Source organism: Lissotriton helveticus, chromosome 5_1, assembly GCF_964261635.1.
Source record: "Lissotriton helveticus chromosome 5_1, aLisHel1.1, whole genome shotgun sequence".
In the NCBI taxonomy this organism is placed as follows: Eukaryota; Metazoa; Chordata; class Amphibia; order Caudata; family Salamandridae; genus Lissotriton; species Lissotriton helveticus.
The window spans coordinates 1,279,342,381-1,279,365,862 of NC_136065.1; the positions used below are offsets into that span (position 1 = coordinate 1,279,342,381).

The 23,482-nt window shown below is 48.8% G+C and overlaps 1 protein-coding gene across 1 annotated transcript in view; it reads right to left on the reverse strand.

The window, feature by feature from the left end:
* Positions 1-23,482, reverse strand: part of IPO9 (importin 9) — a 514,800-nt gene that overhangs the window by 100,201 nt on the left and 391,117 nt on the right. Inside the window, exon 22 of the mRNA XM_078644100.1 lies at positions 6,479-6,598. Coding sequence (XP_078500226.1) covers positions 6,479-6,598 — 120 coding nt within the window. The remainder of the gene's footprint in view (positions 1-6,478; positions 6,599-23,482) is intronic.

Sequence of the window (23,482 nt, forward strand, 5' to 3'; positions counted from 1 at the left end):
AAGAGGACTGTGCCTACTGTGCCCAAGCATGGAAAAGAGCTCCACTTGTGCCAGGACAGCAGAAATGACTTGAAGGGCTAGTTGACTAGCCTCCTGTTAAACTTCAGGACCACTAGAACCTAAAGAACCTTGCACTCCAAAAGTCTGGTTGACCAGGAACACCTGACCATCAATTGACTCTAATGTGACTGCTGGGAGTCCTGAACTTTCTGAGGTGTCCTCAAGTCAGTGGGACTCGTAGCCAGAGTTGACCATTTGTGAGAAGTTGGCCTGATATATAATGTTCACTATTCTAGTGAGCACTTTGTATCAGTCCAAACAACCCTTATTGATGATTGGTTGTAAGTCAACCTTATAGACCAGCTATCCTAGTAGCATGAATACGAGCAGTCTAAGGCTAAGACTCTAGAGGGCGTGTTAAGCCAGCTGTTTTACCATCACATTACCCCTTGAACACCAAGTGAAAGGACACCACACAAGTTGTTATGAAAATAAACGTATATTTATTTATAACAAGTCTACCCTGAACTCTTTATGAGTCAGGGAGCTAAGCACACAACAAAACTCTTACGGAAATACTTTAAGTCGCACAATTTACACAAATGCCCTAGGGGCACGAAAAACCATATACACAGTAAGTGGAATGCGAACTTGCTAGCAGGTAAGTAATACTTTTCTAGACTCAGGAATCGCTAGACCTACAATTCTAAACACTGGGATTAGATGCAGGAGGCCTGTGGACGTCGTGTGCAGAGTGGGAACTCTCACGCGTAAGGCGGGAAAAAGTCTATGGAGGCTAGCAGTTGCAAAGTTACTGTTCTCGGGCGAACCCGACTAGGTGGGTCGAAAACAAGAGTGGATCCGAACACTTAGGGTGTTGGACTATGCTGGAGCACCGGAGTACTCAGGTTACCTAGCCCAGGGGCTGCGGGGCTGCATAGGGTTGAAGTTGCGTCGGAAACCCTCGTTGAAGATCCAGGAGCCTGAAGAAAGAAGTTGCTGGCAGGCGACCAGTGAAGAAGTTCGAGGTGATCCAAGCCTGGATCAGGGAAGAAGAAACCTGTAAGCAGAGGGGACCAAGTTCTGAATCACTAGCCAGTGATTTGAGTGGGCACCAGGATGGCACCGGACGTAGTCACCTCAGCCAGGTGAGTGGGCGCTGCTGGGCTCTGCAGTCTCTCGGACCAGGAGGCGTTGTCGGCCACCAGGATGGAGGTGCGAGCTGTCCCACGAAGGTTCTTGCTGTCGACGTCGCTGGACCCAGGATTGGGCAACAAGTCTTGGCAAATGCAAGGCCCACGCGGTGGACCTAAAATGGCGTCTTGAGTGGACCAGGAGGGTCCAGGGTGCTCCTCTTTTAGAGGGAAGCAAGGGCTAGTCTGGAGCAACCAGACCAGCAGTGGTTGTCGTCGTGGAGCGTCGTGAGAGGGCCACTAGCCAACGGGCAAGCGACCTGGACAACGCGGTTGGCAGCAAAGAGCAGAAGGGCCCCACGCAGATCTCGTGGATGCAGGGGGGCTGAACTTCGGTGCTGGAGCTGCTCAGGGTCGGGGCTTCTCTTACCCCAAAGCACTCAGTCGAGGGTCACTCGGTGGTCGTGCTGGACAAGCGTCGTGCAGTTCTGAAGATGGCCGGTCCCTCGAGGTCTCGTCGCACCCACGGATCACAGCTGGGCTGATGACGTAGGTTGAGGTCAGAGGTGCCAGGGAAGCCGGTTCTCGTCGTGCTGGAGCAGTCTGGATCCGAAGGAGAGACTGGCAACAAACCGCGATGCTTGGTTGGTGCCTGCTGCTGCAGGGTGACTACTCCTTAGTCACAAGGGAGAATCTTGGGAAGAAGTCTTGAGTTCCTTTCGTGGAAAGTAGTTTCAGGATTCAAAGATGATCTAATCTGGAAGGGGGCCAGTTCCTACCTTTATCCTGCAAAAAGGGGCTGGCATGCGACTAAGTCCTGCCCTATGGGTGGGACTAGGAGGGGGGTGGTTACACCCCTCTCCTTTGGCGGGCTTTCCCCAGATCAGGGGCTGGAGTGCCCCTGGAACTGGTTCCAGCGCGCCTATGCGCAGTGAGCACCGGGGTGCCACTTGCAGTCACCTTCCTCTAAAGCCCTGCCTACCTAGGATACACAAAATCCTGTCTGGGACGGTGCTGGCACCGCCCCTGGCAGGAAACCCTTTGTCCTTGCCTCCTGGGCTGGGAGGACTCCCAGCAGCAGGAGGGCAGACTTGTGTCTCGGTGGCAGCATCCATTTTGTGGAGCTAAGGCTCTGTCTAACTTTAACCGGGGTTACAGGTTACATACATGTCGTGTCCCTCTAGAAGGGTGGAATGCTAACCCCGTCGCCAGAATTGGCGAGGGGTTAGTATTCCAATTCGTATGACACCTTACTCGACATGTTTTGATAAAGCGATACCAGAGTTGGCATATAACCGCGAGGATTATAATGCACTTAAGAGTATATGGTATGCGATATCATGGAAACGGCTAAGGGATGGATCCCGAAAGCCGCAGACAGGCTCAGCTCATGCCAGAGCACTATCTCACACGATTCCAAGCACTCTGCCTTCAGGATTGTCAAGGCCTGCCATAGGAGTGACTGATAGGAGATCTGTGTGCCCATTTTAGGGTTAGATATAGGAATACTATATCTAAAGCAAAGGGTGATTACACCACCTTGCCCCAGCTGTCGTGCAGCCAGTTGTGTCAGATTTGGATGGCCAGCCAGGGGTGGCATAATACATGCTGCAGCCCCTGGTAGGCCCTGGGTACACCTATGCCCTGGGTACCTAAGGTACACTGTACAGGGACTGATAAGGTGACTCAGTATCCAATTAGATATGTACCTAAGGTACATGGAATCCATTTTACAGATAGAGCAGTAGGCCTGGGGTCCTAAATAGCAGGGCCCCAGGTCAACTAAGTCAGAAAACCAGCAAAACACCAGGCAAAAAGTTGGGGGCAACCATAGTCAGGGATCTACCTTCCTACATCATTGTCCCAGAAAGAACAGATTTGCCAACCTGTAAGCAACTGCTTTGGTTGCTCCAACCAGGAGACCAGGTGTGACTGGACCCGAACTGTACTATTCTGCTGCAACGTGGGAGATCAATTTCTGAATCCACAGTTGAACCCTGATGCTTGTGGATACCACGGTGACCCCAGAAACACTCATCACATCTCTTCAGCATCTCTAGCACCCCCAGCATGTCTAGCATCTGCAGCATCAGGACCACTTCTTAACTGGACAGCAGTAAAGGAGAAAAGTAAACTGAGGACTCCGAGACTGCTTGACCCTGACAGGTAAGGGTCTCTCTAGACCCAAGTGGTCCATGTGACTGGCCCCTGACCTGTCGAAGTAAAGAGAAGAAGCTGTTGTTGCCGGTGTGCTAAAAATGTTTACATCATTTTATTGCATTTTTTAAAAGCGAACTACAGTGAGTTACAAATGCATATGTCCAGTAACCCTCAATAGATTTTTGTTTTGGTTTTTATTTTAAGATAAAAATTGCCTATTTTTATCAATTAGTGTCCGATTTCTATTGTGTTGTGTTGCTTACTTATGGACTGTTTTGTTACTTCTAAATGTTTTACACTTGTTGCAAACTACAGGTTGTCCAGAACACTGTGGCACGCCTGGTGACAAATGCCCTCCAAGAACTGCATCACTCCCGCTGCTTCAAAAACTTCACTAGTTACCAGTGCAAAGAGGATCAAATTTAAGATCTGCTACATGGCATACCAGTTGTTAAACAACCTTGGCCCTAGCTACCTAAACGACAAATTTGTTAGTTATGTACCTTCTAGACCCCTTCACTCGGGAGCTAAAGCACTGCTCCAAGTTCCGCGTTTCAAAAAAACCCGCTTAGGTGGCAAACCTGGCCCCACGCTACTGGAATGAACTTCCCATACACTTGCGTCAATGCACGGACTATCTGGCATTCAGAAAGCTGTTGAAAACTTCACTGTTCTAAATGTGCCTCCTTGGTTAACTATGACTCTCTTAGCGCGGAGATACCCAGATGGGGCGATTCGGGCGCTTTAAAAATAAAACAAAATAAAAAATCAAAATAAAAGTCACTGATCTGTGCCATAGCTCTTAAGGACAGAGAAAAAGGTTTTCTTAAAGAAGCCTAACTGAACCTGATAAAGATTGTGACATTACATGGTGAGGTCTCACAATCGCACTACATATTAATCCACTCTCCAATAGTATAATTTTGTAAAAAGCACTCCGCGTCCACGGTGTGGTCAGGTCAATTCAGTGCTTGTGACTATAGATACAAATTTACTGGAGAAGAAAAATGCTGCACTCAAAACAAGACTTACTTTAAATGAAAATATGCAAGGACATGGGCAATGAGTGATGAAAAAACCTCAGGGATGAATTGGACTTCGCAATATTGCACACATTTGACATGCAACTGCAAAGAGGTGAATTTGATTCACAGGAGAAAGGTATCTTAACATATTGAAATTATATGCTTGATTTTTCCAATTTCCGAAACAAAAAAAGAAGCGGAACCTTTAAAGATGGGAACAAAAGAAATCAGTCTTTCCATGTTACTAGTTATAGTTATTTAAACATATGTACCTCTAAAAAGATACAATTTTGGCATAGTAAAATGTCCATAATCCTGCAATGGAAATTAATATTAATGGCAGCATTTTACCCAGCTCAACTCATTCGCTATGCACACAGCTAAAGTGGGAGAGAAGCAGACCATGGAGGTCTAAAGGTGGAGAGCCTAAGAGGATGCTGTGCGACAAACAGCGGAGTTAGACAGCAAGCAAAGCAGAAAGCAATTTGAAAAATAGTTATTGATATAAGGTAAAGGTCGACCAAGACCCTCAGCAGATCCTAGCCTTTCTCCTTCAATTAGTTTGCCACAGAGTACTATGTGGCAATCTAGAAATCATGTTGGTTGCGCTAGTGGTCCCTGTAAAGCTTCACCAGGGAGCTCTAGGAGGCTACTGCACCAATTCTTCATGGGTGTATGATGTCACAAGATGAACACTAGGAGGGAGTAATACAGCAGAGCACTAGCAAAAAGTAATTCTTGTTTCCAGCCATGTCACTTAAAATCAATTTTCAACTAACGCGAATTCAGAGAAAATCCGTTTGCATAATTGCCTTTTAATGCTCAAAATCTAGATAAATGATTTATTAGATTATAGAAATTATTCTGAGGTTATGCCTTCTTGGGTAACTAGGATTTACAGGCTATGTTTTGAGATTATCACCCGGGAGACTTTCTACTACCGGACCCTCATGTAATCATTAGAATCCTAATTGATGTGTGTTTAATGTAAAATATTTTGTTTCAGGGAACAACTCGGTGGCTCTCTAGCAAAGGAACAAGAGCAGGCAAATTTAGAATGTTAAATCAAGCATGAGATGTTGGTGCAATTTTCTCCTGGTTATGCAGGATAGTTGCAATGATGGTACATTGAGTAGAAATATGTTCGAATACTTCAAGAGGAAGGACATTGGTGAAGGGAAAGCATAAAAAAGTCAAATTGATAACAATTGGAAAGACATTTGCAGCACACCCTTATGTTTACAAGAACGGCCAATGTAGTGGCCTTAGATTAATGAAATCAATATTTCATGTACTCATTTCTTTGGACAAGAATTTGGTGACCAAGTAAATTTAACTAAAAAAGCAGAGTCCACATCAATAAGTATATACAAATTACGTTATTTGTTTACTTTTCTCTTTTGATATACAATCCAGACAAAACTGCCAACAGGTGTTTCGTCCTCCCATAGACTTTGTCACGGATGTAGACACTCCATCTTCAGATGGACTATTTGATTTCAGAGAGCAACGGAATCATTCATACCGGACCCCCTTAAAAGAGATCTACTGTTTCACCACCTTGCATTAACATAGGTGGGGAACATCTAACAAATCACAGATGCTCAAATCCAATAGAATTTATCTCAAAACCTGTGTGAGATGCGCTCCATTAGGTATCGGCAATAGCGGTATAAGAACCTTGACAAAGTTCCAATCAGAAATACAGGAGGAGCACCGTATACTCCTGTCCCACGACACGTCGTATCCCTCTTGTGCACAACATTGGCCGTTCTTGTAAACATAAGGGTGTGCTGCAAATGTCTTTCCAATTGTTATAAATGTGTGTACACAACTTGTTTGTTGTTACCAATGGCACTCTTTTGGTAGTGGGTGCCAGAAAGAGCAGAATAGCACCCCAATAACAGTAGAAAAGTTCTTGTTTATAAAAACTCTTTGTTCTCACACTGTCAATTGTTGACTGCAAATGATCACTAGATGTGCGATTCCATCTCTTTATAAGGGAACACTACTACCTCTTTTTTGTTAACATAAAAAAGTCAAGGCGAGGCATGCAATAATACTATTAGAGGGTGGGCAGGTGTCTACTGGCAATGCTCCAGTATTTAGCATAGTTAATAGTGATAAAAAAAATATTAAATATAAAAACAATTGCAGTACCTTGGCTCCACTCTGCTGCACTCTGTCGTGTTGCATTAGCTTCCATAGCATTTGAAAGTTCATTGACTAGCAACTTGTAGATTTTCACCAGCAGGGGAATGGTTGTCCAACGCTCTGGATCTGTTAAAGTGAAAAGGGGAAGAAGATTTAGATTCTGCAGTTTCCTAATGGGGAAGCAGAGACCAACACAATATTTGGGCACACAAAAAAACAACCTAGTACTCTTCTGGATATGAACACAGGAGCAGAAGGCCCACAACAAAGGTAGCAACTGCATGTAAGTCAAAATATCACAATCCAACACAATCCTAAATTAACGTTGTTTGGACAGCGGAGATCACTGAAGCAATCACTACCACTTCTGTGAAAGTCAGATTTGCATTTTCATATGTACTTCCGAAAAGTATTCTATGAAATGTGTTGGTGCAGAACCCTTCTCCTACCGCTCCATATTGTGACATAAGGAGTGTACAAATTTAGAATGTCTTCAAACCAAGTTGTGAGTCCAAATGTTTTTCATCTCATTTCCCACCATGCTAGATTTCCTGGATACATTTCCTAACTCCCTCGACACACAAAATGCTGCTGTTCAACAATTTGTATTCTGTAAAAGTGAAAGTAATTTTTACTTGTCATGTTGCTAGAATAATTGATAGGTAAATTTGCCTGCACTGATACTACCTAATCAATAGACAACACTGTAAATTGGCATTTGTAAAAAAAAACACAAAAAAACCACACTATTCCTAACTTTGCCACATCCTTTCTATTCAGCACCTTTAAAAAACATTCAAGTAAAATAGCCTTAATTGCTCTGATAAACATTTGAATAAATAATTTCAAACCTATTACACAGACCTATTTGAACTTTAAACAATGGATCAATAGAAGTCAGAAAGCTGAACGGAAAAGGCACATGGACAGGGTGCAGTAAGGAGAGGCACACTAATATTTTCCTTAAGCTGATAGGACTATTGGATCATGTCACATGAGCCAGAGATTTAGGGTGACTTTAAACACATGCCTTATATCCATCATACATTACAGGAGATAAGATATCCAGAGTCTGCCAGCCTGCTGGGACTATCAGAATCTACAGTACTGTGATAATCAATTTAAGGAATAAGGGAAACTGTAACTGGAGGAAAACAAGCATTTGCAATGCAATAGGTCTCGCAATAAAAAAAGTTTGAGCTTTTGGTGTGTAAAATGTAAACATTTTTTAATTTGTTTGTTTTTCAAAATATAAAAGTATTAATTTTGTTATCAGAAATGCCAATAGTTATAAAGTTAGCAAATGTTACATCTATAGCATTAGTAAAGGTACATGTTTAGTTTTCCCCTGTCTTACATGTATTGATCTGACAAATCACAATGTTTTAACAAGAACAGAAGTGAAAACATTTAACATCTTTTTATGACATTTGTAATAAAGCTTGAAACATTGACAGAACATATTTGAACCAGTTGTTGTTGAATGGTTGCACAGATTGATGCTGTGGTGGCGCTGAGTGATGTTGTTTTGGGGCCAACGATGCTGTGGCGTTCAGTGATGCAGTTGTAGCGCATAGTGATGTTGTGGTGCCCCTGAGTGATGCTGTAGTGGTGCTGAGTGGTGCTGTGGTGGTGCTGTGGTGGTGCTGTGGTGGTGCTGTGGTGGAAGTGTGCACTGCCGGCTGGTGGTGTGTGTGCCTGGTGGAAGCGTGCACTGACGGCTGGTGGTGTGTGAGCCTGGTGAAAGCGTGCACTGACGCTGGTGGTGTGTGCCTGGTGAAAGCGAGCACCGACGGCTGGTGGTGTGTGTGTGCCTGGTGAAAGCGTGCACTGATGGCTGGTGGTGTGTGTGTGCCCGGCGAAAGCGTGCACTGACATCTGGTGGTGTGTGTCTGGTGAAAGTGTGCACTGACAGCTGGTGGTGTGTGCCTGGTGAAAGTGTGCACTGACAGCTGGTGGTGTTTGTGCCCGGCGAAAGCGTGCACTGATGGCTGGTGGTGTGTGTGTGTGGCTGGTGAAAGCGTGCACTGATGGCTGGTGGTGTGTGTGTGTGGCTGGTGTAAGCGTGCACTGATGGCTGGTGGTGGTGTCTGTGCTTGGTGAAAGCGTGCACTGACGGCTGGTGGAAGCGTGCACTGACGGCTGGTGGAAGCGTGCACGGACGGCTGGTGGAAGCGTGCACGGACGGCTGGTGGAAGCGTGCACTGACGGCTGGTGGAAGCGTGCACTGACGGCTGGTGGAAGCGTGCACGGACGGCTGGTGGAAGCGTGCACGGACGGCTGGTGGAAGCGTGCACGGACGGCTGGTGGAAGCGTGCACGGACGGCTGGTGGAAGCGTGCACGGACGGCTGGTGGAAGCGTGCACGGACGGCTGGTGGAAGCGTGCACGGACGGCTGGTGTTGTTTGTGCCCGGTGAAAGTGTGCACTGACAGCTGGTGGTGTTTGTGCCCGGTGAAAGCGTGCACTGACGACTGATGGTGTCTGTGCCTGGTGAAACTGTGCACTGACGGTGTGGGTGTGTGTGTGTGGTTGTATGTGTGGTTGTGCTTGTATGTGTGGTTGTGCTTGTATGTGTGGTTGTGGTTGTGTGTGTGGTTGTGTGTGTGGTTGTGTGTGTGGTCGGGAGTGTGGTCGGGAGTGTGGTCGGGAGTGTGGTCGGGAGTGTGGTCGGGAGTGTGGTCGGGAGTGTGGTCGGGAGTGTGGTCGGGAGTGTGGTCGGGAGTGTGGTCAGGAGTGTGGTCGGGAGTGTGGTCGGGAGTGTGGTCGGGAGTGTGGGTGTAGCTGTGCGTGTGGCTGTGCACGTGGTTGTGCGTGTGGTTGCGTGTGTGGTTGTGTGTGTTGTGGTTGTGGTTGTGTGTGTGTGTGTGTGTGTGTGTGCTTGTGTGTGCTTGTGTGTGGTTGTGTGTGGTTGTGTGTGTGTGGTTGTGTGTGTGTGGTTGTGTGTGTGTGGTTGTGTGTGTGTGGTTGTGTGTGTGTGGTTGTGTGTGTGTGGTTGTGTGTGTGTGTGGTCGGGAGTGTGGTCGGGAGTGTGGTCGGGAGTGTGGTCGGGAGTGTGGTCGGGAGTGTGGTCGGGAGTGTGGTCGGGAGTGTGGTCGGGAGTGTGGTCGGGAGTGTGGTCGGGAGTGTGGTCGGGAGTGTGGTCGGGAGTGTGGGTGTAGCTGTGCGTGTGGCTGTGCACGTGGTTGCGTGTGTGGTTGTGTGTGTGGTTGGTTGTGTGTGGTTGGTTGTGTGTGGTTGTGTGTGTGTGGTTGTGTGTGTGTGGTTGTGTGTGTGTGGTTGTGTGTGTGTGGTTGTGTGTGTGTGGTTGTGTGTGTGGTTGTGTGTGTGTGTGGTCGGGAGTGTGGTCGGGAGTGTGGTCGGGAGTGTGGTCGGGAGTGTGGTCGGGAGTGTGGTCGGGAGTGTGGTCGGGAGTGTGGTCGGGAGTGTGGTCGGGAGTGTGGTCGGGAGTGTGGTCGGGAGTGTGGTTGGGAGTGTGGTTGGGAGTGTGGTTGGGAGTGTGGTTGTGGGTGTAGCTGTGCGTGTGGCTGTGCACGTGGTTGTGCGTGTGGCTGTGCACGTGGTTGTGTGTGTTGTGCTTGTGGTTGTGTGTGTGCTTGTGTGTGTGCTTGTGGTTGTGTGCTTGTGTGTGCTTGTGTGTGGTTGGTTGTGTGTGGTTGTGTGTGTGTGGTTGTGTGTGTGTGGTTGTGTGTGGTTGTGTGTGTGTGTGGTTGTGTGTGTGTGTGGTTGTGTGTGTGTGTGGTTGTGTGTGTGTGTGGTTGTGTGTGTGTGTGGTTGTGTGGTCGGGAGTGTGGTCGGGAGTGTGGTCGGGAGTGTGGTCGGGAGTGTGGTCGGGAGTGTGGTCGGGAGTGTGGTCGGGAGTGTGGTTGTGGGTGTGGCTGTGCACGTGGTTGTGCGTGTGGTTGCGTGTGTGGTTGCGTGTGTGGTTGTGTGTGTTGTGCTTGTGGTTGTGTGTGTGTGGTTGTGTATGTGGTGTGTGTGTGTGTGTGTGTGGTTGTGTGTGTGTGTGTGGTTGTGTGTGTGTGTGTGTGGTGTGTGTGTGTGGTTGTGTGTGTGGTTGTGTGTGTGTGTGGTTGTGTGTGTGTGGTTGTGTTTGTGTGGTTGTGTGTGTGTGGTTGTGTGTGTGTGGTTGTGTGTGTGTGGTTGTGTGTGTGTGGTTGTGTGTGTGTGGTTGTGTGTGTGTGGTTGTGTGTGTGTGGTTGTGTGTGTGTGTGGTTGTGTGTGGTTGTGTGTGTGTGGTTGTGTGTGTGTGTGGTTGTGTGTGTGTGTGTGGTTGTGTGTGTGTGTGGTTGTGTGTGTGTGTGGTTGTGTGGTTGTGTGGTTGTGTGGTTGTGTGTGTGTGTGGTTGTGTGGTTGTGTGTGTGTGGTTGTGTGTGTGTGGTTGTGTGTGTGGTTGTGTGTGTGTGTGTGTTTATAAAGACGTTTTAGCTTTCAGAAGTAAGCAGCTCCAAGGCAGAACGCCTTTCTGTATAACAACTGTATCACATGTCGGATATTGAACATATCTAATATCAACAAGCATGCCTTTGATCGCATTAATTAATGTATTTAATGCAAGGCACAGGCAGTCACAGAGTTCTATATTAACGTCAACACAACACGGCTGTCCGATTGCAAGGTCCGAGGAAATGTGTTCAAACTAGTGGATGTGGAGACAAACAGGGATTGATGCGTGTTATCACCTATTTAAATCGCACTCACCTGTGGAAGGCACCTTGAGAATGGTGTAATCACTGTGAGTGCTGTGGGTCTTGCGTATCAAAGTGTACAAGATATCTATCTAAGTCTTCAGCTACAAAAGCAAACTAGAATAGGAAACCCGTAAAAAATGGTAAATTGCTGTCCCATTAGCTAGCATTCTTTTGTTTTCTGTAATGAGGAAAAACGAGAGCACAAGATGACTATATATACAAGTACTTTCACCCGATGTTAAAGATCGGGGCCTTTGAGAGTCAGCATTTTTAATGATCGGTATGCTATGATAACAGTGGCAGGCAGTGGTAGGATTCACCAAAATCGATTTGCCAACGCCACAACTGTAAGGTAATTTAAAAATCCAAAAAGACAGTAAAGCTATTATACAATTATGCTTACATTTACCAGTGTTTTTTCCATTTCTTGACATCAATGCATGTGTTGCGGTGTGCAGCAGCGGTCCTGCAGAATGTATTGTTTGCATGTATTTGCTGTTGGCCATATTAAGTGTGTCGTAAGTCACTCGGGTGCCTTTGTGTTACCAGAAGCCATTACGATCTACGTACTACGATCGCTGGGTGTGGTGGGCACTGGCAATTTCCTCGGCTCACCTTTGGGTCGTATTACCACCCATCGCTGATGCTCAGTGGCGTGAGTAGGTGTGTGCGCTGGGAAGATGAGGCAGGGACGCGCTTCTGGCACATTGCTGCACAAGAGAAACTAGGGTTTGCACCATTGAAGCACTGTGAAGATATACCCCAGAGGTCCACTCCCGCCCCTACTTTAGGACTCTGGCTGAGTGGGCGGCTGTCAAAACGGTAACGTAAAGAACACGGTCTGTGCAGCAGGGGGTGGCGCCCCAGCGGAATGCGTGGGATGTTTACATCGATAAACTGCAGGCTAAAGCACACGAGAGACTCCCTGAGAGCTAGCTTGGTGACAGTACGGAGTACTAGCAGAAGTGAACAGCACAAGCAATATGGCCGCATACAATGCAGCGATCGTAGTGCGTAGCGTATGCCACTCTTGTGTACATGCCGGAGCAACAGGTCAGCAGTTTCAGTTCGTGATGGGTAAAGCATTCACTTGGATATAGCCTTTCTCTTTACGTAATGCGACTTCATGCGAGTTAAACTAACAGCACTTAGCAGCAGAATAAGGGTGGCAGAATAAGTCTGTTTAGAAAGTCTTAAGGGCATTCTTGTTTAAAGCAAGGTCATTGAGTAACATTTCGTCAAACAAGACATGCATGGGAAGTGGGGGGCGGCCGGGAAGAAATGCGTTACTTACCTGTAACAGCAGTTATCCAGTATTGGTGTCTTTCATAGATTCACATGCCTGAATCATTCCCCGTCGTCAAGACGGGAGCCCCGGTAATAGAAAAGTAATGTCCTATAGACATACATAGAGAAAAGTAGGCCCAAAGGCTTTGCCTTAGTAGCCTATCTATGTCCTTTTGTAAAAAGGACCAAAATCCTGAAGGTAGCCAATCAGCTACCACCTCCCTCTAGAACCTTCCTGCCAGGAGCCTCAGTCTCTCAGATTTTCGTACGCACCAAGCTAGGTAGACGTAACGTATGTTATGGAGTGAGATGAGTCCTTCCTGGGGAGGCGGGAGGGTTGCATGTGAATCTATGAAAGACACCAATACTGGATAACTGCTGTCACAGGTAAGTAACGCATTTCTTATCCAGTATTATGGGTGTCTTTCATAGATTCACATGCCTGAATCAGAATAGCAAGCAATACATTATGCACATTTGCGATGGAACATAACAAATAGTCTGAGATAATACATATCATGCGACTAGTAACCATCAGCAATACAAATAAGAAAGTAAATAAATGTGCATACCATTGCAGGACGGTGGGAAGGAGGAAGGCTCATCTTACTGGAATAGATGGCGAAGTACAGCCTGGCCCACAGCTGCATCCTGCATCAGCTCCGTATCCAGGCAGTAGTGCCTGGTAAATGTATGCGGCGACTTCCAGGTCGCTGCCCTGCAGATGTCCAGAATCGGTACTTGTGAGAAGTTGGCCTGATGTGCAGTGCTCACTATTCTAGTGATCACTATATATCAGTCCAAACAACCCTTATTGATGATTGGTTGTAAGTCAACCTTATAGACCAGCTATCCTAGTAGCATGGATACGAGCAGTCTAAGGCTAAGACTCTAGAGGGCGTGTTAAGCCAGCTGTTTTACCATCACATTACCCCTTGAACACCCAGTGAAAGGACACCACACAAGTGTTATGAAAATAAACAATGTATTTATTAGAATCACAACAACCCTGTACTCTTTATGAGGACAGGGTGCTAAGCACACAACAAAACTCTTACGAAAATACTTTTAAGTTAGCACGTTACACAAATGCCCGAGGGGCACGAAAAACCATATACGCTAAAAGTGGAATGCGAATTACTAGCAGGTAAGTAACAGTTCTAATAGGCTTTGGAATCGCTAGGACTGGACTAGGGAATCGTTAGATTACTACTAGGAGGCCCAGGGGACTCGGGTGCAGAGTGTGCACTCTCACGCGGGATGCGGGACAAAGTCTATGGAAGCTAGAATTCACAAAGTTAGTGTTCACGGGCGAACCCGACCTGGTAGGGAGAAAATGACAGTGGATCCTGACCCTTGGATAGTGAGGCTATGCTGGGACACCGGAGTGCCGAAGTTACCTAGCCCAGGGGCTGCAGCTGCATAGGTCTGAAAAGACGTCGGGGATCTCGTTGCCGGACCAGGAGCCTGGAAGGAAGAAGTTGCTGGCAGGCGACCAGTGAAGAAAAGTTCGATGGATCCAAGCCTGGATCAAGGAAGAAGAAAACCTGAAAGCAGAGGGGACCAAGTTCTTGAATCACTAGCCAGTGATTAAGTGGGCACCAGGATGGCACCGGGCGAAGTCACCGCAGTCAGGTGAGTGGGCGCTGCTGGGCTCTGCAGTCTCTCGGACCAGGAGGCGTTGTCGGCGACCAGGATGGAGGTGCGAGCTGTCCCACGAAGGATGAAGTCGTTGGCGTCGAAGTTACCCAGGATTGGGCAACAAGCCTTGGCTAATTCAAGCCCACGCGGTGGACTCAAAATGGCGTCTTGAGTGGACCAGGAGGGTCCAGGGTGCTCCTCTTCGGGAAGGGAGCAAGGGCCAGTCTGGAGCAACCAGACCAGCAGCAGAAATGTCGTCGGGCGTCGTCAGGAAGGCCACAAGCCAACGGGCTAGTAGCCAAACAACGCGGTGAGCAGCGGAAAGCAGAAGGGCCCCACGCAGATCGTGGAGATGCTGGGGGGCTGCACTTCGGAGCTGGAGCTGCTCAGAGTCGGGGCTTCTCGGACCCCAAAGCACTCACCAGTAGATTACTCGGCGGGCTTGCTGGAAAGAAGTCGTGCAGTCTTGCAGATGGCCGGTCCCTTGAGGTCTCGTCGCACCCACGGTTCTCAGCTGGGCTGTAGAGGTGGGTAGAGGTCAGAGGTGCCAGGGAAGCCGGTTCTCGTCGAGCTGGGCAGTCGGATTCCGGAGGAAGGACTTACAGCAGACCGCAGTGTTCTTAGATGGTGCCTGCGGACGCAGGGTGACTACTCCTTAGTCACAAGGGAGAAATCTTAGGAAGAAGTCTTGAGTTCCTTTCGCAGAAAGTAGTTTCAGGATTCAAAGATGATCTGATTTGGAAGGGGGCCAGTCTCTACCTTTATCCTGTAAAAAGGGGCTGGCACGCGACTAAGTCCTGCCCTATGGGTGGGACTAGGAGGGGGGTGGTTACACCCACTTCCTTGGCGGGCTTTTCCCCAGCACAGGGTCTGGAGTGACCCTGGAACTGGTTCCAGCCAGCCTATGCACAGTGAGCACCGGGGTGCCACGTGCAGTCACCTTCCTCTAAAGCCCTGCCTACCTACAATACACAAAACCCTGTCTGGGACGGTGCTGGCACCGCCCCTGGCAGGAAACCCTTTGTCCTTATCTCCTGCTCTGGGAGGACTCCCAGCAGCAGGAGGGCAGACTTGTGTCTCGGTGGCAGCATCCATTTTGTGAATGCTAAGGCTCTGTCTGACTTTTAACCGGGTTATAGGTTACAGGCATGTCGTGTCCCTCTAGAAGGGTGGAATGCTAACCCCGTCGCCAGAATTGGCGAGGGGTTAGTATTCCAATTCGTATGACACCTTACTCGACATGTTTTGATAAAGCGATACCAGAGTTGGCACATAACCGCGAGGATTATAATGCACTTAAGAGTATATGGTATGCGATATCATGGAAACGGCTAAGGGATGGATCCCGAAAGCCGCAGACAGGCTCAGCTCATGCTAGAGCACCATCTCACACGATTCCAAGCACTCTGCCTTCAGGATTGTTAAGGCCTGCCATAGGAGTGACTGATAGGAGATCTGTGTGTCCATTTTAGGGTTAGATATAGGTATACTACATCTAAAGCAAAGGGTGTGTACACCACCTTGCCCCAGCTGTCGTGCAGCCAGTTGTGTCAGTTTTAGTTAGTCAATCCAGGGGTGGCACAATACATGCTTCAGCCCCTGGGAGACTTCTGGGTGCACCTCAGCCCTGGGTACAGGGACTTGGAGAGGGCCCAGTGCCAATTCAGTACCTAAGTACAATTTGGATAGAGAGAACAGCTAGGCTGTGGGTCTGATTAGCAGGCCCACAGCCAGGGAAAGTCGTAAACCAGTGCAGCAAAAAGCAAAAAATCTGGGTGATCATAGGATTGCAGACCCTACTCTCCTACATGACCCCCCCCCCCAAACTTTGGGACAATAAGCTAACCTTGACCAGGTGAGTCTTCTTGCTCTAAGTGGAAATACCTGGAGAGCCCATCAGCATTGCTGTGATCAGTCCCAGGTCTATGCTCCACTGTAAAATCCATCCCCTGTAGGGAAATGGACCACCTAAGCAGTTTGGGGTTTTCACCCTTCATCTGATTTAGCCACAAGAGGGGCTTATGGTCTGTCTGAATGGTGAAGTGAGTGCCAAACAAGTAGGCCCTCAGCTTCTTCAGGGCCCAGACCACAGCAAAGGCCTCCCTCTCAATAGCTGACCAATTTTTCTCTCTGGGTGTCAACCTCCTACTAATGAAAGCAATAGGCTGATCATTACCATCAAAATTCAGTTGAGACAGAACAGCCCCCACACCCAACTCAGAAGCATCTGTTTGGACAATGAATGGCTTGGAGTAATCTGGACTCTTGAGGATAGGTGCTGTGCACATGGCCTGCTTGAGGTCATTGAATGCTTTCTGACAGCTTGCTGTCCACTGAACTTTCTTTGGCATCTTTTTGCTTGTCAGGTCATTAAGGGGGGTCACTATGGACCCATAATTTCTGACAAACTTCCTATAGTACCCAGTCAGGCCCAAGAAAGCTCGAACCTGAGTCTGGGTGATTGGAGGAGTCCAGTCCTTGATGGCCTGTATCTTACTCTCCAGTGGCTGAACCTGGCCCCCACCTACAAGGTGGCCCAGGTATACAACCTGTGACTGCCCTATCTGGCACTTGGTGGCCTTGATAGTGAGGCCTGCCTTTTGCAGGGCCTCTAACACTTTCCTCAGGTGGACCAGGTGATCCTCCCAGGTGGAGCTAAAGACAGCAATATCGTCAAGATAAGCTGCACAGAAGTCATCCAGCCCAGTGAGGACTTGATTCACCAACCTTTGGAAGGTGGCAGGTGCATTTTTCAGTCCAAAGGGCATTACCACAAATTGATAATGCCCTCCAGGGGTAGAAAATGCTGTCTTAGGTTTGGCTTCCTCAGCTAACCTGATTTGCCAATACCCAGCTGTCAAATCAAATGTGCTTAAGAAGTTGGCAGAAGCCAATCTATCTATAAGCTCATCTGCTCTTGGTATTGGGTGGGCATCAGTCTTAGTGACTGCATTGAGGCCTCTGTAGTCTACGCAAAACCTCATCTCTCTCTTACCACCCTGGGTGTGAGGCTTTGGCACTAGAACTACTGGGCTAGCCCAAGGGCTATCTGAGGGCTCAATGACTCCCAGTTCCAACATTTTCTGCACTTCAGTTTTTATGCAGTCTCTAACATGATCAGGCTGTCTGTAGATTTTACTCTTGACAGGCAGACTGTCTCCAGTGTCAACATCATGGGTACACCAATCAGTTTGGCTGGGTGTCAGAGAGAACATATGTCGAAAGGATTGCAGAACTTGCCTGCAATCCTGTTGCTGATGTTCAGTGAGGCTGCCACAAAAGACAACACCATCAACTGACCCATCATCAGGATTCTGAGTGAGCAGGTCTGGGAGAGGGTCACTCTCTTCCTCCTGTCCCTCATCTGTGGCCATGAGCAAGCTCATGTCCTTCCTGTCAACATATGCTTTGAGCCTGTTAACATGGAGCACTCTGAGAGGGCTCCTGGGAGTTCCAAGGTCCACCAAGTAGGTAACCTCTCCCTTTTGCTCAATGATGGTGTGGGGCCCAGACCATTTGTCTTTCAGAGCTGCTGGGGCCACTGGCTCCAGCACCCACACCTTCTGTCCTGGCTGGTACACAGTCAGTACAGCCTTTTGGTCATGCCAAGCTTTTTGAAGTTCCTGGCTGGCCTCAAGGTTTTTAGATGCCTTTTCCATATACTCAGCCATCCTGGAGCGGAGACCAAGTACATAGTCCACTATGTTGGTTGCAGGCTTTTTGAGAGGTCTCTCCCATCCTTCCTTCACCAAACACAGGGGTCCCCTTACAGGATGCCCATACAGAAGCTCAAAAGGGCTGTAGCCAACCCCCTTCTGTGGGACCTCTCTGTAAGCAAACAAGAGGCAGGGGATCAGAACATCCCATCTTCTCCTAAGAGGTTCAGGTAGTCCATGAATCATCCCTTTCAGGGTCCTGTTGAATCTCTCAACAAGCCCATTGCATTGTGGATGATAGGGTGTGGTGAACTTGTAGTTCACACCACACTCTTTCCACATGGCAGTCAGATATCCTGACATGAAGTTTGTACCTCTGTCAGAAACGACCTCCTTAGGGAAACCCACTCTGGAGAACACTCCAACTAGGGCTCTTGCCACTACAGGGGCTGTAGTGGTCCTAAGGGGAATAGCCTCAGGATACCTGGTGGCATGGTCCACCACCACCAGTATAAACTTGTGTCCTGATGCTGTCTGGGGTTCCATTGGACCAACAATGTCAATCCCCACCCTTTCAAAGGGAACCCCCACCACAGGTAGTGGTATGAGGGGGGCCTTTGTTGTGCCACCTGACTTACCACTGGCTTGGCAAGTGACACATGAGCGACAAAACTCCTTGGTATTCTCATTCATATGTGGCCAGTGAAAGTGTGAGACAAGCCTGTCCCAAGTCTTTGTCTGACCTAAATGACCTGCAAGGGGAATCTCATGGGCCAAGGTGAGAAGGAAACCTCTCAGAGACAAGGGGATGACCAGCCTCCTGGTTGCACCAGGCTTGGGGTCTCTTGACTCAGAGTACAGGAGTCCATCTTCCCAGTATACCCTGTGGGCACCTGTGGCATTCCCTGCAGCCTCAGCAGCAGCCTGCTGTCTGAGGGGTTCAAGGGAAGGGCAGCTCAACTGTTCCTTCCCCAGGTCTGCTCTGGAGGGTCCCCCTGAGCCCAGAAACTCAACTTGATCAAGTTCAAGCTCTTTAGGCTCAGTTTCCCTCAGCTCTTCTAGATCAGCCTCCTCAGAGACTTGATCCTCAACCTGGGGCAAGGGGGAAGGCAAAGCCTTACCCTTACTGCTCTTCTTCTTGGGAGGTGTCTGGTCCATAATTTCAGGATCCAGCACCTGTTCAGTGGGGCATCTTCTGGCCTGTGACCTAGTCACAGCAAGCACATGTGCTGGCAAGCCTAACATCTCCATGTGAGTCCTCTGCTCCACTTCTGACCATTGTGATGACTCCAAATCATTGCCCAACAAACAATCAACTGGGAGGTCTGAACTGACTACAACTTTCTTTTGTCCCTTCACTCCACCCCAGGAGAAAGCTACAATTGCCACACTATGACTAGTAGTGACATTGCTGGCATTGGTCACCAGGAAATCAGTACCTGGCATGATCTGTCCAGGGTCCACAAAGTTAGGTGTCACCATGGTGACACTGGCACAAGTGTCCCTATAGGCCTGAGCCATTTTGCCATTAATCAAAGGTGTCTGCCTGTATTTGCCCAAAGTATTGGGACTTATTTCAGGGGACATATCCATATCCCCTGTACAGACAAGGACAGCCTGAGTGAGTGTGCCAACTAAGTTGTCAGACCCCTCAGTACCCAAGGTTAACCCAACTAATGCCTTGGGAGTGACACTACCACTACTGACTGTACTAGGGGGTGCAGTTGCTTTAGGAGCTGTAGTGGTAGGAGTTTGTCCTCCTCCTCTTTTGGTGCACTCACTAAACCAGTGAGATTTACTTTTGCAGTACTGGCACCACCTTTTGGACTGGCCTTCTTGAGTCTTCTTCTGGGAAGCCTGACCCCCACCCTCTTTGGTTTGTTGGGGACCTGGTGAAGACTTCTGGTCATTTTGCTCATTCTTGACATTACCCTTCTGGTCTGCTTTCTTCTGACCACCCTGGTTCTGGTTCTGGTTCTGCTTGATCCTTGTCCTGACCCATTTGTCTGCCTTCTTTCCCAATTCTTGGGGAGAGGTCAGATCTGAATCAACAAGGTGCTGGTGCAGCAACTGGTTCTGACAATTGTTCAAAATGTGTTCTCTCATCATTAGATTATACAATCCTGTGTAATCTGTAACCTTGCTACCCAGCAACCAGCCCTCCAAAGCCTTAGTGGCACAATCCACAAAATCAGACCAGTCCTGAGACTGAGTTTTCTGGGTGTCTCTGAACAGCAACCTGTACTGCTCAGTGGTTAAACCAAACCCATCAACCAGTGTATTCTTCAGGACCTGGTAATTGTTAGCATCCTCCACTCTTGTAGTGAGGAGCTTATCTCTACCTTTACCATCAAAGGAGAGCCACAGTATAGCTGCCCACTGACTCTGGGGAATGTTCTGCACAGTGCAGGCCCTCTCCAGAGCAGCCATCCATTTCTGGATGTCATCCCCTTGCTTAAAGGGGGGCACTATTTTAGTCAGGTGTTTAGTATCTAAACCCTTCTCTCTATCTCTTGGGAGATTGCTGCCACCAGTGGGAGCTAGCCCACTCATCTGCTGCTCTCTTGCCAGGGCAAGCTTCTCTTTGGCCAGGGCAATTTCTTCCCTTTCAATCCTCAGTTCAGCTTGTCTCATCCTAGCCTCATGCTCCCTTCTCTGAGGGGAAGTAAATCTCCTCTGTGGAGGATTCCTTCTCCCCTGAGAAGAGGCATTAGAGTGCAGAGATCTATTGGAGTCCCTAGAAAGAGATCTATCTCTCCTAACTCCAAGGTTAGGCCCACTTCGGGTTAGTACTGGGGGGCCCCCAGATCCTAGCCCAAGTAAGTCTAAGTTGGTCCTAGTTAGCCTTCTGACTACCTCAAGACCCTTGTCTACCTCATCCCCAGAGAGTACCTCCTCATCCTCCTCCTCAACTGCTGAATCAGTGTTGGGGAGGTCTGGATCCCCAGAGGTTCCCTCTAAGGCTGGCATGCTCTCATGTAACTGAGAGAGCTTTCTGGCATCATATGTCTCTAAGAGACCTATCAGAAAGGGAAGGGTGGGGTTAGACCCCTGCTTCAGTTTCCTGGAGACACAGAGTTGTCTCATCTCCTGAAAATTGAGAGCTGCATATCTTGAAGTGACCTGTGGAGGGTCAACACTGACCAGGGGAGTCTCAGTAGAGTCCCCCTGAGTCGACATGCTTTTCTAGTGAGGTGTAAGTGGTGCACTTACCTACACTATATGTTTGCCTACTGATCCCTTGCTAGAGTTGTAGTTTAGGGTGTGCTAGGCCCTAGGAGCTACAACAGCTGGTTCAGTAGAACTCAGAGTATTCTAAGCTAAGTTATATGTACCTTTAGTACTTATGTGATCTTTCACAAGATATTCTTAGGGCATGTGTGGTAAAACAACAGCAAGCTCAAATCCCAACCGCTGCTCACCAATGTGAGAAGTTGGCCTGATGTGCAGTGCTCACTATTCTAGTGATCACTATATATCAGTCCAAACAACCCTTATTGATGATTGGTTGTAAGTCAACCTTATAGACCAGCTATCCTAGTAGCATGGATACGAGCAGTCTAAGGCTAAGACTCTAGAGGGCGTGTTAAGCCAGCTGTTTTACCATCACATTACCCCTTGAACACCCAGTGAAAGGACACCACACAAGTGTTATGAAAATAAACAATGTATTTATTAGAATCACAACAACCCTGTACTCTTTATGAGGACAGGGTGCTAAGCACACAACAAAACTCTTACGAAAATACTTTTAAGTTAGCACGTTACACAAATGCCCGAGGGGCACGAAAAACCATATACGCTAAAAGTGGAATGCGAATTACTAGCAGGTAAGTAACAGTTCTAATAGGCTTTGGAATCGCTAGGACTGGACTAGGGAATCGTTAGATTACTACTAGGAGGCCCAGGGGACTCGGGTGCAGAGTGTGCACTCTCACGCGGGATGCGGGACAAAGTCTATGGAAGCTAGAATTCACAAAGTTAGTGTTCACGGGCGAACCCGACCTGGTAGGGAGAAAATGACAGTGGATCCTGACCCTTGGATAGTGAGGCTATGCTGGGACACCGGAGTGCCGAAGTTACCTAGCCCAGGGGCTGCAGCTGCATAGGTCTGAAAAGACGTCGGGGATCTCGTTGCCGGACCAGGAGCCTGGAAGGAAGAAGTTGCTGGCAGGCGACCAGTGAAGAAAAGTTCGATGGATCCAAGCCTGGATCAAGGAAGAAGAAAACCTGAAAGCAGAGGGGACCAAGTTCTTGAATCACTAGCCAGTGATTAAGTGGGCACCAGGATGGCACCGGGCGAAGTCACCGCAGTCAGGTGAGTGGGCGCTGCTGGGCTCTGCAGTCTCTCGGACCAGGAGGCGTTGTCGGCGACCAGGATGGAGGTGCGAGCTGTCCCACGAAGGATGAAGTCGTTGGCGTCGAAGTTACCCAGGATTGGGCAACAAGCCTTGGCTAATTCAAGCCCACGCGGTGGACTCAAAATGGCGTCTTGAGTGGACCAGGAGGGTCCAGGGTGCTCCTCTTCGGGAAGGGAGCAAGGGCCAGTCTGGAGCAACCAGACCAGCAGCAGAAATGTCGTCGGGCGTCGTCAGGAAGGCCACAAGCCAACGGGCTAGTAGCCAAACAACGCGGTGAGCAGCGGAAAGCAGAAGGGCCCCACGCAGATCGTGGAGATGCTGGGGGGCTGCACTTCGGAGCTGGAGCTGCTCAGAGTCGGGGCTTCTCGGACCCCAAAGCACTCACCAGTAGATTACTCGGCGGGCTTGCTGGAAAGAAGTCGTGCAGTCTTGCAGATGGCCGGTCCCTTGAGGTCTCGTCGCACCCACGGTTCTCAGCTGGGCTGTAGAGGTGGGTAGAGGTCAGAGGTGCCAGGGAAGCCGGTTCTCGTCGAGCTGGGCAGTCGGATTCCGGAGGAAGGACTTACAGCAGACCGCAGTGTTCTTAGATGGTGCCTGCGGACGCAGGGTGACTACTCCTTAGTCACAAGGGAGAAATCTTAGGAAGAAGTCTTGAGTTCCTTTCGCAGAAAGTAGTTTCAGGATTCAAAGATGATCTGATTTGGAAGGGGGCCAGTCTCTACCTTTATCCTGTAAAAAGGGGCTGGCACGCGACTAAGTCCTGCCCTATGGGTGGGACTAGGAGGGGGGTGGTTACACCCACTTCCTTGGCGGGCTTTTCCCCAGCACAGGGTCTGGAGTGACCCTGGAACTGGTTCCAGCCAGCCTATGCACAGTGAGCACCGGGGTGCCACGTGCAGTCACCTTCCTCTAAAGCCCTGCCTACCTACAATACACAAAACCCTGTCTGGGACGGTGCTGGCACCGCCCCTGGCAGGAAACCCTTTGTCCTTATCTCCTGCTCTGGGAGGACTCCCAGCAGCAGGAGGGCAGACTTGTGTCTCGGTGGCAGCATCCATTTTGTGAATGCTAAGGCTCTGTCTGACTTTTAACCGGGTTATAGGTTACAGGCATGTCGTGTCCCTCTAGAAGGGTGGAATGCTAACCCCGTCGCCAGAATTGGCGAGGGGTTAGTATTCCAATTCGTATGACACCTTACTCGACATGTTTTGATAAAGCGATACCAGAGTTGGCACATAACCGCGAGGATTATAATGCACTTAAGAGTATATGGTATGCGATATCATGGAAACGGCTAAGGGATGGATCCCGAAAGCCGCAGACAGGCTCAGCTCATGCTAGAGCACCATCTCACACGATTCCAAGCACTCTGCCT